Source organism: Euprymna scolopes, chromosome 33 (assembly GCF_053919585.1).
Source record: "Euprymna scolopes isolate OS-2025 chromosome 33, ASM5391958v1, whole genome shotgun sequence".
In the NCBI taxonomy this organism is placed as follows: domain Eukaryota; kingdom Metazoa; phylum Mollusca; class Cephalopoda; order Sepiida; family Sepiolidae; genus Euprymna; species Euprymna scolopes.
In genome coordinates this window covers 27,996,497-28,011,181 of record NC_136514.1, presented here as the reverse complement: position 1 = coordinate 28,011,181, position 14,685 = coordinate 27,996,497, and the positions used below count along the sequence as shown (strand labels likewise).

Here is a 14,685-nt window from a genome sequence, read left to right as displayed (position 1 = left end):
GTTTCTCTCCTGGCCGATCTCTGTTTCTCTCCTGGCCGATCTCTGTTTCTCTCCTGGCCGATCTCTGTTTCTCTCCTGGCCGATCTCTGTTTCTCTCCTGGCCGATCTCTGTTTCTCTCCTGGCCGATCTCTGTTTCTCTCCTGGCCGATCTCTGTTTCTCTCCTGGCCGATCTCTGTTTCTCTCCTGGCCGATCTCTGTTTCTCTCCTGGCCGATCTCTGTTTCTCTCCTGGCCGATCTCTGTTTCTCTGTCTCTCTCCTGGCCGATCTCTGTTTCTCTGTCTCTCTCCTGGCCGATCTCTGTTTCTCTGTCGCTCTCCTGGCCGATCTCTGTCTCTCTCCTGGCCGATCTCTGTCTCTCTCCTGGCCGATCTCTGTCTCTCTCCTGGCCGATCTCTGTCTCTCTCCTGGCCGATCTCTGTCTCTCTCCTGGCCGATCTCTGTCTCTCTCCTGGCCGATCTCTTTCTCTCTCCTGGCCGATCTCTGTTTCTCTCCTGGCCGATCTCTGTTTCTCTCCTGGCCGATCTCTGTTTCTCTCCTGGCCGATCTCTGTTTCTCTCCTGGCCGATCTCTGTTTCTCTCCTGGCCGATCTCTGTCTCTCTCCTGGCCGATCTCTGTCTCTCTCCTGGCCGATCTCTGTCTCTCTCCTGGCCGATCTCTGTCTCTCTCCTGGCCGATCTCTGTCTCTCTCCTGGCCGATCTCTGTCTCTCTCCTGGCCGATCTCTGTCTCTCTCCTGGCCGATCTGTCTCTCTCCTGGCCGATCTCTGTCTCTCTCCTGGCCGATCTCTGTCTCTCTCCTGGCCGATCTCTGTCTCTCTCCTGGCCGATCTCTGTCTCTCTCCTGGCCGATCTCTGTCTCTCTCCTGGCCGATCTCTGTCTCTCTCCTGGCCGATCTCTGTCTCTCTCCTGGCCGATCTCTGTCTCTCTCCTGGCCGATCTCTGTCTCTCTCCTGGCCGATCTCTGTCTCTCTCCTGGCCGATCTCTGTCTCTCTCCTGGCCGATCTCTGTCTCTCTCCTGGCCGATCTCTGTCTCTCTCCTGGCCGATCTCTGTTTCTCTGTCTCTCTCCTGGCCGATCTCTTTTTCTCTGTCTCTCTCCTGGCCGATCTCTGTCTCTCTCCTGGCCGATCTCTGTCTCTCTCCTGGCCGATCTCTGTCTCTCTCCTGGCCGATCTCTGTCTCTCTCCTGGCCGATCTCTGTCTCTCTCCTGGCCGATCTCTGTCTCTCTCCTGGCCGATCTCTGTCTCTCTCCTGGCCGATCTCTGTCTCTCTCCTGGCCGATCTCTGTCTCTCTCCTGGCCGATCTCTGTCTCTCTCCTGGCCGATCTCTGTCTCTCTCCTGGCCGATCTCTTTCTCTCTCCTGGCCGATCTCTTTCTCTCTCCTGGCCGATCTCTTTCTCTCTCCTGGCCGATCTCTTTCTTTACTGGTTTCTCTCTCTCTCTCTTTACTGGTTTTTTTCTCTCTCTCTCTCTTTACTGGTTTTTTTCTCTCTCTCTCTCTTTACTGGTTTTTTTCTCTCTCTCTCTCTTTACTGGTTTTTTTCTCTCTCTTTACTGGTTTTTTTCTCTCTCTTTACTGGTTTTTTTCTCTCTCTTTACTGGTTTTTTTCTCTCTCTTTACTGGTTTTTTTCTCTCTCTTTACTGGTTTTTTTCTCTCTCTTTACTGGTTTTTTTCTCTCTCTTTACTGGTTATTTTCTCTCTCTTTACTGGTTTTTTTCTCTCTCTCTCTGTCTTTGCTAGTCTCTCTGTCTCTGCTGGTCTCTCTGGTGTCTGTCTTTACTTGTCTCTCTCTCTCTCTGTCTGTCCGTCTTTACTTGTCTCTCTCTCTGTCTGTCTTTACTTGTCTCTCTCTCTCTCTGTCTGTCTGTCTTTACTTGTCTCTCTCTCTGTCTGTCTTTACTTGTCTCTCTCTCTCTCTCTGTCTGTCTGTCTTTACTTGTCTCTCTCTCTCTCTGTCTGTCTGTCTTTACTTGTCTCTCTCTCTCTCTGTCTGTCTGTCTTTACTTGTCTCTCTCTCTCTGTCTGTCTGTCTTTACTTGTCTCTCTCTCTCTGTCTGTCTGTCTTTACTTGTCTCTCTCTGTCTGTCTGTCTGTCTTTACTTGTCTCTCTCTCTCTCTCTTGTCTTTCTCTCTCTGTCTGTCTGTCTTTACTTGTCTCTCTCTCTCTCTCTCTGTCTTTACTTGTCTCTCTCTCTCTCTCTGTATGTCTGTCTTTACTTGTCTCTCTCTCTGTCTGTCTTTACTTGTCTCTCTCTCTCTCTCTCTGTCTGTCTTTACTTGTCTCTCTCTCTCTGTCTGTCTTTACTTGTCTCTCTCTCTCTCTCTGTCTGTCTTTACTTGTCTCTCTCTCTCTCTCTGTCTGTCTTTACTTGTCTCTCTCTCTCTCTCTGTCTGTCTTTACTTGTCTCTCTCTCTCTCTCTGTCTGTCTTTACTTGTCTCTCTCTCTCTCTCTGTCTGTCTTTACTTGTCTCTCTCTCTCTCTCTCTGTCTGTCTTTACTTGTCTCTCTCTCTCTCTCTGTCTTTACTTGTCTCTCTCTCTCTCTCTCTCTCTGTCTTTACTTGTCTTTCTCTCTGTCTGTCTGTCTTTACTTGTCTCTCTCTCTCTGTCTGTCTGTCTTTACTTGTCTCTCTCTCTCTGTCTGTCTGTCTTTACTTGTCTCGTCTCTGTCTGTCTGTCTTTACTTGTCTCGTCTCTGTCTGTCTGTCTTTACTTGTCTCGTCTCTCTCTCTGTCTTTACTTGTCTCGTCTCTCTCTCTGTCTTTACTTGTCTCGTCTCTCTCTCTGTCTTTACTTGTCTCTCTCTCTGTCTGTCTGTCTTTACTTGTCTCTGTCTCTGTCTGTCTGTCTTTACTTGTCTCTGTCTCTGTCTGTCTGTCTTTACTTGTCTCTGTCTCTGTCTGTCTGTCTTTACTTGTCTCTGTCTGTCTGTCTTTACTTGTCTCGTCTCTGTCTGTCTGTCTTTACTTGTCTCGTCTCTGTCTGTCTGTCTTTACTTGTCTCGTCTCTGTCTGTCTGTCTTTACTTGTCTCGTCTCTGTCTGTCTGTCTTTACTTGTCTCGTCTCTGTCTGTCTGTCTTTACTTGTCTCGTCTCTGTCTGTCTGTCTTTACTTGTCTCGTCTCTGTCTGTCTGTCTTTACTTGTCTCTCTCTCTCTCTGTCTTGTCTCTCTCTGTCTTGTCTCTCTCTGTCTTGTCTCTCTCTGTCTTGTCTCTCTCTGTCTTGTCTCTCTCTCTGTCTTGTCTCTCTCTCTCTGTGTCTTGTCTCTCTCTCTCTCTCTGTGTCTTGTCTCTCTCTCTCTCTCTGTGTCTTGTCTCTCTCTCTCTCTCTGTGTCTTGTCTCTCTCTCTCTCTGTGTCTTGTCTCTCTCTCTCTCTCTCTCTGTCTTGTCTCTCTCTCTCTCTCTCTGTCTTGTCTCTCTCTCTCTCTGTGTCTTGTCTCTCTCTCTCTCTGTGTCTTGTCTCTCTCTCTCTCTGTGTCTTGTCTCTCTCTCTCTCTGTGTCTTGTCTCTCTCTCTCTCTGTGTCTTGTCTCTCTCTCTCTCTCTGTGTCTTGTCTCTCTCTCTCTGTGTCTTGTCTCTCTCTCTCTCTCTGTCTTGTCTCTCTCTCTCTGTGTCTTGTCTCTCTCTCTCTGTGTCTTGTCTCTCTCTCTCTGTGTCTTGTCTCTCTCTCTCTCTCTCTCTCTCTCTGTGTCTTGTCTCTCTCTCTCTCTCTCTGTGTCTTGTCTCTCTCTCTCTGTGTCTTGTCTCTTTCTCTCTCTCTCTCTGTGTCTTGTCTCTTTCTCTCTCTCTCTCTGTGTCTTGTCTCTCTCTCTCTGTCTCTTGTCTCTCTCTCTCTCTGTCTTGTCTCTCTCTCTCTGTCTTGTCTCTCTCTCTGTCTTGTCTCTCTCTCTCTCTCTCTGTCTTGTCTCTCTCTCTCTCTCTGTCTTGTCTCTCTCTCTCTCTGTCTTGTCTCTCTCTCTCTCTCTGTCTTGTCTCTCTCTCTCTCTGTCTTGTCTCTCTCTCTCTCTGTCTTGTCTCTCTCTCTCTCTGTCTTGTCTCTCTCTCACTCTCTCTCTCTCTCTTGTCTCTCTCTCTCTCTTGTCTCTCTCTGTCTTGTCTCTCTCTCTCTCTGTCTTGTCTCTCTCTCTCTCTCTCTCTCTCTGTCTTGTCTCTCTCTCTCTGTCTTGTCTCTCTCTCTCTCTCTGTCTTGTCTCTCTCTCTCTGTCTTGTCTCTCTCTCTGTCTTGTCTCTCTCTCTGTCTTGTCTCTCTCTCTGTCTTGTCTCTCTCTCTCTCTGTCTTGTCTCTCTCTCTCTCTCTGTCTTGTCTCTCTCTCTTTCTCTCTCTCTGTGTCTTGTCTCTCTCTTTCTCTCTCTCTGTCTTGTCTCTCTCTGTCTTGTGTGTCTTGTCTCTCTCTTTCTCTCTCTCTGTGTCTTGTCTCTCTCTTTCTCTCTCTCTTTGTGTCTTGTCTCTCTCTTTCTCTCTCTCTTTGTGTCTTGTCTCTCTCTTTCTCTCTCTCTTTCTCTCTCTCTTTGTGTCTTGTCTCTCTCTCTCTATCTCTCTCTCTCTATCTCTCTCTCTCTCTATTTTCCCCAACTTAGTATTTTATTAAATCAAGTATTTATCCCTGATTGCAAAATAAACAAAATTTGATTATTTCTTTAGTGTATTTAGTTAAAGCTATATATTTTTAATATTGTAAAAAGTAACTAAGAAAACAAATCTAAAAGGCAGTAAGTGTTTATTCCGTTTTATATTTAAGAAAAAAATGAAAATTAGAGCAAATGTAAAGCCTTCAAACACCTGCCTCGTTTTCATTTCCTGACGCTCACTTCTCCCTCTCTCTTTCTCAGTTTTTCCTCTGTCCTCCCCCCTCCGTCTTTATTAATAATAAAAAATGTCTAATGTAAAAAAAAGATCTTACGCTTTGTCGCAAAGCCTTTATTTCCGTTCTTCTAGATTCTCGGATAACCGTATTTTAATTTTGAATTACACAAATAAATTCATCAGAACTGTTCAAAACTTTTGTCAAGTATTCATTTGGAATTGAATCACGCAACGTTGCCGGTTTTAGAAACTACCATCTTTTCGGGCATTTACAAACGTTTTCTAATTGCATTTTTTGCCTTAAAACTCATTTACTGTTTGAATTTAAATAAGTTAATTTGTAAGTATAGTTGTTGTTGTTACACATTTCATAATGAATTTTAAAAAAAAAAACATTAAATCGCTACGTAACTTACATGTGTTGACGTTTTTAACTAGCTATTTTTATGAGTACTTTTGAAAAAAAGATAAATACTTGGAAAAGTTCATTTTTATTCTAAAAATGTGCATTTTTTTAACTCCGTATTTTCTTTTCTAATTAAAAAATCTAAGTAAAATCTATATTTTGTGGCTTAAAAAAATACGATTTTTTAATTTCTTTTAACAATGATTATCTTTTGTCTATTTTCTTAAAAAAGAAACTTTTCTTTGAAACGAAGAAAAAGTACATTCATGTCAATCCATCGTTATCCTAATCTTAAAAAAAAATTACAATTATTTATTTTATCTTGTTTATTCAAGTTAATTATTGCCCGTTTGTAAGTTAGAAAATGACTCCTCAGTTTTAAATTAAATAGTGATTCAGAATAATTTGATTAAATCTCCATGAAAAATGAAATCTTTGTATCAGTGAAATAAATACATAAGCATTGATTTTTTTTTTTTAATTTTTTAATCGAATATTTATTAAAATCCAATACAGAAAACTAAAAGGAATTTTTAAAAAAATGTAAATATAATATTTTAGGGAATATTTTTCTCTACCCTCAACCCAGGCACCGACGATCAAAGATAAATTAGCAATTTTAAGCAAATCACCCTATTTAATATATATTTAAATAGGGCAAATGACCCTATTTAATATATATTTAAATAAACAAATTCCAAAATATTTAATGATCCTATTTAAACTGATGAATTCTAAAATATTTTAAAGGTTATGTATTTCTTTTCACCATACAAATATATGTATATTTATAATCACTTACATTCAAAGTGAATGTGGAATAAATATATCGATTGTGATTGATTTGAATATCCAGGGATTTCTAATCGAATTTTTTTTATATATAAAAATTCAAATTTTAGTAACTTTAAAAAAAAAAAATCATCAGTCGGAAATTCCAAATACTAAATTTATAATAAAAAGTAAATAATCTAAAAACCTGACTTCGCAAATCGTCGTAAACCGAACACTTACCTCGTAAAATCAAAAAAATAATATATATTAGTGCCAGACCCCAACGTAAAAAGAAAAATTGTGTAATTTGACGTAGAAAGTAACCGTTAGAAAAAATAATTTTTTTGAGAAAATCCTTTGTCTTAATCCGTTACGATGTTTTTCAACAAAAAAATGTAATTGTTTTTGAATGTAAAGAAAGTCGTTAAAATTTATATTAAAGAACGATTCGTTCAAAAGGAAAGAATGGTTTATTTTTAAATGGTCGAAAGCGATTAAGGAATCTGAAGACGAGCAACTACTAAAAGGCGAAAATAAGGTTCCTCCTACTGACGACCATTTTCTCATTCAACGTTTAACGGTTCTTTTTCAGATTTAAATTTGGCGATTTTATTCCTCTTATATTGCTTTAATTCTATTTTCACTTTTTAATCGTAATTAAAAAAAACAAAAAAAACGTGACCCCCCCCCCTTCTCGAACGTATGTATTTCTCGTTCTTGCGTGACTTAGACGTTTTATTTCATAAAAATTCATTAAAATAAAATAATTATAAGATGCATTTCGGTTTCTTCTGTCATACACAAGTCATTTTTTTTTTTTTTGTTAATAGAAAAAAAGGACTTTATATTAAAAACTGTCGAATAGAAAGTCATTTAAAGTAGCTTCAAAGCTTCTTTTAAAAATCCGGTGTTTATGCACTTTTGTTACCGTGCTGAAATAACGTTATTATTTAGAAAGCCATTCTTAACATGGGGAGGGTGCTTTCTAACTATTCTCTACTTTACTGGAATTTAATAGAAAAGATAACGTAAAGCTTGAATTTAACTTGAAAATACTATTTTTTAAAATAGCGCGGTAACAAAAGTGCATAAGAACCAAGAATCCTCGTGTATTAAAAAAAAAATCAAGTTCTAATTACTTTAATAACAATTGCTTTATAGTTTTTATAACAATTAAGTTCAGTTTAATGACTAAACTATACCATAATTATTCAACTTTCAAAATTCCAAAAAAGAAAAGTACATAATAACGCCGGTAGTAGGAACATTTTTTTCTTAAAGATTAAAAATATCGTTTGCAATATCGTAAAAATACGTTTTCATTTATAGTTTTAAGAATTTGATTTTTAACCTGAAATAAAATAAATAAATAAAATAACTACTTTTTTTTTTTAATTTGGTATTTACATTTTAAATTCTATTAACTTTTTTTAAATTTTAGATTAAAAAAAAAAATGGTATTTTTCTCTTTTACATTTCTTTAAAATGACGAGTTTTATAAGTTTTCAACTATGCTGAATATAATTCATTTAAATTATTGCAGAGACAAGTAATTTTTGGGGATATAAAGATCTGTATTATGGACTGTAATTCACTGGTGGCCATATTCGTCTATGCGCGCGCGTTAAGAACGGCTTTCGCAATAAAACACCCCCAACCTCGCCATGTTAAGAATGGCTTTCGGAGTAAACACCTCTAATCTCCCCATGTTAAAAATTGCGGAGGTGGACCTAATGTAAAAATTAACCAAATAGCTGATATTTTTTTTATCTATGAAATTGTGAAAGTGCAGTATAGTTAACAGCGAAAAAATCTAATTAGATTTTAATCTGTTATTACAGGCAATAGTTTGTAATGCTAAATGTGGTTAAAGACCTGATAACTGAAGGAAATTAATACTCTGGGGAAGGTATGGAGCCTGTTCTTGGAGTATCAAAGAGTTTCAGTTGGCTTCTAAAGAAAGAATTGCCAAAAAAAAAAAAAAAATTGTTGTGGCAATGATTTTCGCCACTCATTTGTTAGAATGTGTATACAATGCCTGTGCGTTTTTGTGCAACCACATTAGATTACAATTTATTCAGTTACTCTGGTGAGGAAACATAGTCCACAAACTGAGCCTCTGCTTTTTATGTAATTGAATATGGCCTACAGATCTCAATACCTATATGCATACCCTCATAACTTGAGTAGGCCTATAGAATAACTAACATATAAACTTGTTAAAATTTTTAAGTCAATTGCAAACAAGTTAAGCCAAAAGATGAAACCTGACTTCTGACTATCTGAATCCTACTTATTATATATACCATTATTATCAGGAATTTTATTGGAATTTATTTCAAAATTTACTAGTCAAAAAATTTCTAATGTGAAACACTTAAATAATCGCCAAAAAATAAAAATCAATGGAGGTATAACATTGAAGAATATAAAATAGTTGCACAAATAAAAACTATATTCAAGTGAGAATTGATTTAAGAATGATATAAAAAAAAGTCTACTTCCTCCCTTTTTTGTCCAAATTCAAATTTTGTTTCAGAAATGTAACTTTCCTGTCATTTGTTGGCTTGACAGGTTTTTTAGTAAATAGGTTTTCCTAAATATTGTTAGACTTAAAACGAATTTTTTTTTTTTTTTTTTATAGATTGTTTGTTAATTAATGAGAAATATTGTTTCAGTTTTCTAGGCGAGGTCGGAAACATTTTGATGATGGACCTGATTCTGAAAAATTCCGTAAGCTTTTCATTGGTGGTCTAAGTTATGATACCAATGAAAATAGTTTGAAAAAGCACTTCTCTAAATGGGGTGAAATCGTTGACTGTGTGGTCATGAGGGACCCCAAGACCAAATGGTAAGTACCCGCACCTCTTTCCTTCCTTTATAGTAGATGTGGATTTTCTCATGTGCATTTGCATAATTATAGACAATTTAAATTAATTTTAGTGTCATTTTCTTATATCACTTTTAATTTTCTTGTTTGCCATTTTTCATCCATGCATAGATTTTTTGGTACAAGACATTCAAAAATGAAAATATCGAAGAAAAAAAAAAAAAAAAGGTTATATTGTACGTATCCATTTTGGACTGAAGATCTCTGAAAAAAAATTTAATTTGATTGAGTATTTTTTTACAGCGGAAAAACATGTTCTTATGAGAGCGCGTTGAAGTTGGCCATTATGGAATTTGTTGAACACGCCATGAGAAGATAACTCCATGTAAAAAGCGGATATTCCCTCCCCATCTTTAATTCTAGCTTTTCTTCCTAAAAATCAAACCTTTTGCTCAGTATCATAACAAATTGTTTTTTCGTTGTAAAAAAAGCTACTTGATGAAATTAAGTGAAATTCTTTTTCGGAGAACTTCGTTCCATAATGGATACATGCAATATAACCTTTTTCTTTTTTTTTTTTTTCGGTATTTTCATTTTTTAATGTCTTGATTAAACTGTACAAGTACCGGGGTTTTTTTTGGGAGGGGGGGGGGGCATAAATGTTGAGAAATGGAATGATGTAAATTAAAAGGAAGATACTTAGAGTATATCATAAGTTTATTATAGTAACAGTGTGAACCTGTTTAAATGCGCCCAGTTATGTTGCATTAGGCTAATGTTACTGTATTTTTTTAATCAAGATAAATGTATAAAAGATATTGTAAATAGCGTTCTATGTTTTTTCCCATCCTTGTAAAAGCATGTTATATTAACTATTTAGAAAAACACTTTAAAATTCTAAAAGGCTTCCATATATATAACAAATACTGGCCAAGTGAGTCACAGGTAGTCTAGTATTAAAAGGAAAACTTGAACTATAAACAGTAATATTGTAATTTACAACAAAATCAATGACTTAGAAAACAAATTTGTGTTTATTTTAAACACTGTGTAAAATTGAGAAAATGACTTGTAAAAAAAACTTGGCTCATGACATTGACATATCATATTTTTAAAGTAATCTGATGATCCATGGTGTCATTTTACAAGATACAAATTTTACATTTTACAAGATACAAATTTATTAAAGCTTACATGCAATCTTTTTATTACAAGCTCGACTTATTGTGTGCTCTTGTATACAATTTATATATAGGTAATCTTTTTGTTTTTTTTTTTGTTTTGTTTTTTTTCTTCTTCTTTTTTTTGTTAGATTAAGAATTAATTCTTGACAAATCTCTAAAATTTTCTTTTTAAAGGTCGAGAGGGTTTGGGTTTATTACTTACAAGACTGTAAACGAAGTCGATGAAGCCCAGAAACACCGTCCTCATGTCCTTGACAATCGTGAAGTTGAGACGAAAAGGGCTATGCCAAGAGATGTAAGTTGAAACGTTTTGTGCCAACCTTTTTTACAATTTTTTTATTTTATTACTTTATACATTCAGTAAAAGTTTAAATGAAAATTTTAATTCCTGATCAATTTAAGAATAGTTACAGGTAGATTTTGCTTCTTTCATGCAATTAAAGGGTGTGATAAAATTATTTTTCTTTTTGTTTAGGAGCACAAACTGACTTTTGTCGTCTTAGACTTTAAAACCAAACATTAATTCATATTCAACAGTTAAAAGGTTTGAAAATTTTCATGGTAGTAACTTTAAGGTAGTCATTTTAATTATTAAAGATAATCTGTTTATCATGGGAATTTAGAAGTAACTATATCTACCTTGGAGATTTTTTATTTATACTGTTTTATTTTATTTACTTTTTAATTGGATTTAGACGGTATTGTTTGATTATTAAATCATTTGAACCAAATTGTTATAAAGCTGTAACTAATTTTAGGAGTGTTTTAATCTACCAATAAAATTTAATGTACGAGACTGGCTTTAAAATTCTTGGCAAATTCGCATGTTTTAGAAGCTTTTTGTAAGTTTCTTTTAAGTTTTAAAAAAACGTTTTTTTTTTTGTTTTTTTTTTTTAACAAACATAGAATTTGTAACAAAAGAATGCTAAAATAGCTGAATTGTTTACAAATAAATCAAAATGCATTCTCGTGGATTTAATACAGTTTTTAATAAGATTTTTTATATTTTACTTTAATAATATTGCATTTTTTATTTCAATAAATAATCGTTTAATAGTTTTAAAAAAAAATGTAGAAGTGAGAAATGAACTTGCTACAATTTTATTAGACATTTTTGAAAGTATCAAATAGTTATATTAAATTAACATTTAAAGTTTGGTGTCATGAGTTCAAATGAGTGTCATGAAAATTTAATTAAAACAATAAACTCCTCTGCAATTTGTGCTCTTGTGTGTATATAAACAAAATGTTGAATAACCTATAAAAGGGTTTGTTGCTTTATAAACAACCAAACGTAAAATTGATTTTCTTTTTGTTGATAGGATGCCGAATCTCAAGGGACTGTGAAGAAAATGTTTGTGGGTGGTCTGAGAGAAGACACCACAGATGATCAGTTGAGAGAACTATTTGAGCCTCATGGTAAAATCTCTACAATTGATTTGATCAGTGATAAAGCCACTGGAAAGAAAAGGGGATTTGGTTTCATTTCATTTGAAGATTATGATACCGTCGATAAACTAGTATGTAAGTAACTCATTTCATCTCGGCTGAACTTTATTTTATCTGTCAACATAGTACCTTTGTTATGCCATGGACCTATTTTTTGTAACTTTTTTAACAATGTATATTTAGAATATTTAAAATTTTTAATTTAATGATTTAAAAAAAAAAAAATGACTAGTTTGTTTCCATGGTTACACCTAGATTAAATATGGATGTCATCAAACAAAACATGCAGGAATTGATGGTGAAAGATGTACTTAGTTGTGAGGAAAAATACTGTTCACAAAAATTATGCAAATTCGTCCAGTAGTTTTTGTTTTTATAAAATGAATTCAACTTTTAGCCATATTTGAAATGATATAAATATGTAAAATGGGGCAGGTCTATCACCATTCTTTGTTATACTTGTAAAAACATGACAATCAACCAATGTAAAATTTTTATGTAATATATTAACTAAAATGACAATGTTTGGTTGTGATTTGCTGGTGGGGCAGGGGTAACTGGTCCTTTTTCCTAAGAAAAATGTATTTAGATTTAACATCTTTTTAGAAAAAATAATTTTGCCATTACAGAAGAATCTTGCATTTTTCAACTTAGCAGGTAAAGGAGTGAAAGGGAATCAATTCAATTGAGACATAATTATTTTACTCTAATTTTATCGGAAAATTAACTTAGATATGACAAATTATATAAGCAGATTGGTTGAGTATACCAACTAGTAATGTATATAAATAAATATTAGTTCAATGTGTCACAAATGATCTAGTTTTATTTTATGCACTGGAGTTCAAGCACCGTTTCATAATAATTTTGTAAATATATACTTTCAAACAACTTTTTAAAAAAATAAAATAGTATGTGATCGAAGTAAAAATAAAATTTACATGACTGAATTTTTAGACTTTCTCTTTCTCCACAAATAACATATCTCAGTGAAGTTCATAAACTCTTTTGAGAACTTTTGATTTAACCTTTTTTTTTTTTTTTTTTCTCTCCAAAGAAAACAAAAATCTGTTTTCGTCAATGAAACTAGCTGGGTTACTCGGCATTGCTTGGGTGTTTGAAGGTGTAAAAGAATTGGTAGTCAGGCAGGCTCGAATCCGTGACACGAAAGGAAAATAAAGTGAAAGAAAACGTAACATCTTACTGCTATGCTGCAAGGTCATAGGAAGTGAAAAGCGTTCAAGTATAGCATTGTCGATCAAAAAGTTGACTTGCTAAGTGAATACTCAGGTGCAGAAATGAAGGTTGGCTGAAGGCCAGTTTAGCTGTCCGCTGTTTCATTTGTTTCCTTACAATGTGGGGGGGGGGGGTAAAAACCAGTTCCCCATAAAAAGGGAGTGTCCAAATGAATAGCAATTGCCTGATATGAGGGGTTCCCCCTCCCCCACATTAATCAAAGCTAATTGCTTTCTGGACATCCTCGTGGAAAAGCCAAGAAGTTGCCTTCGCTTCTGATTAGTTTCGCTTTTATACGAAAACCATAAACATGCGAGAGGATGGAATAGCGTGAATGTTATAAAAGTTGATCAAAATAAACCTAGAGACGACGACCCTTTGCAAATCGTAGATATTATGATCCAGGGAGTATATGAAAAGTTCTAAAACATAGTACCTGATAACGCCCGTGAAAAAAGCCTTTGCTGGACATACAAAACGTGCACTTCACTTTTGCCTTTTATATATATAGATGCCCTTTTTTGTATGATGACATGCTTAGATTTTATTTATTTTTTATTTTTTTATAGTGAAAAAATACATGAGCTTAAATGGTAAACAAATTGAAGTGAAGAAAGCCTTGTCTCGCTCTGAGATGAACAACAATAGGATGGGTAGCCCTGGATTTGGTGGTAGAGATGGTGGTGGTAAGATAATTTAAAATTTTTTTGAATCTCATTAAAAATTTAAATTTAATTATTTTCAGGATAGTTGTTTCTTTCTCGTTCAATGATTTTATTTCAAGGATCAGAAGTTTACATTATTTTGATATATGCAAATAAAAAAAAATTGTGAGTTGGGGTGAATCTCTTCAGAGGAGAGATTTAAGTTATCTTGAATTTCACAAATATTTGTTTAAAACAGAAGCAACCATTCGTAATCTTGGATGTTTGTTTCTAATATTTCTGAAAGCATTTTAGAAATTCTTAAACATTTAATTATAGCAAATACTGATTCAATGAATCATAGATTGTCTAATTTTATAAAAACTTGTAATTTCCTTTTTTTTTTCTTTTTTTCCCCCCTCAGGTCCCAGAGGTGGACGTGGAGGAATGGGTGGTCGAGGTGGTGATGGCCCTGGTATGGGCGGTGGAGGTATGGGTGGTGGAAGAGGTGAGTTCTGTATTCAGGGTTTTTCAATTAATAATTTGCTTTTTAAAAAATATTTTTTTATTTTTATTTTTTTTTACTTCAAAATGAAACAAAAATTAAATTAAGATGCAACACAATTTTAAATGTTTTTTATTTTCTGTTTATCTACGAGAGTATCCATTTCATCTCGATTGACAAATGTATTTTTTCTAACAAATCATTTGAAAAAAAAAAGAAAAGCCAAATTTTGAAATAATAAAATCAAACTTATCAGAAATAACTGATCAAAATTATTGCTTTATAGCTATTTTTACATTGAACAGCTGCCCAAATTTTTTAAATATTATTAATGTCCACGTGTTTCATCCTAACCGAGACACATCAGTGGGATTTGAACTCTGGACTAAAGTCACCTTTTAATTTCTATCAATGTCATTATCCACATGGTCAATGAAACAAATTTTAATTTGAGAATTTAATTGCGTTTGCATTTTATTTCTCTTTTTAAGATGACCCAAAATGGTGTTTTTTAATGATCATCTTTGGCAAGGCAATACCTTCCCTTTCATTTTTTTTTTTTTTTTTTTAATATTTGTTAATCAGAATTTTCTCAATTGAAACTAATCTAGTCTGACTCCATTCTACTGTTCCAATATTGATAATTTGAAAAATAGCTTATAATTAGCAAAGATAGGAATTTTAAACTACTCCGTAGCTATCTGATATTATCGGATAGCAGATTGAGAAACAATCTCCAATATATACTTAGTCAGCAGAGTAAATAAGTTCCGCTTTATTAACTGTTGGCTCTTTTTATCAGCATGTTATATAGGTTTAAAAACCTTGTGACAAAACGGAATTT

General features: G+C 34.6%; 1 protein-coding gene across 1 annotated transcript in view; it reads left to right on the top strand.

Annotated features, from left to right (window-relative positions):
* The window catches only part of LOC145258176 (uncharacterized), a 28,508-nt gene that overhangs the window by 4,922 nt on the left and 8,901 nt on the right, over nucleotides 1-14,685 (top strand). The window contains exons 2-6 of the mRNA XM_080115998.1: nucleotides 8,672-8,844; nucleotides 10,182-10,302; nucleotides 11,330-11,531; nucleotides 13,262-13,378; nucleotides 13,761-13,844. Of these exons, the coding sequence (XP_079972124.1) occupies nucleotides 8,672-8,844; nucleotides 10,182-10,302; nucleotides 11,330-11,531; nucleotides 13,262-13,378; nucleotides 13,761-13,844 (697 nt within the window). The remainder of the gene's footprint in view (nucleotides 1-8,671; nucleotides 8,845-10,181; nucleotides 10,303-11,329; nucleotides 11,532-13,261; nucleotides 13,379-13,760; nucleotides 13,845-14,685) is intronic.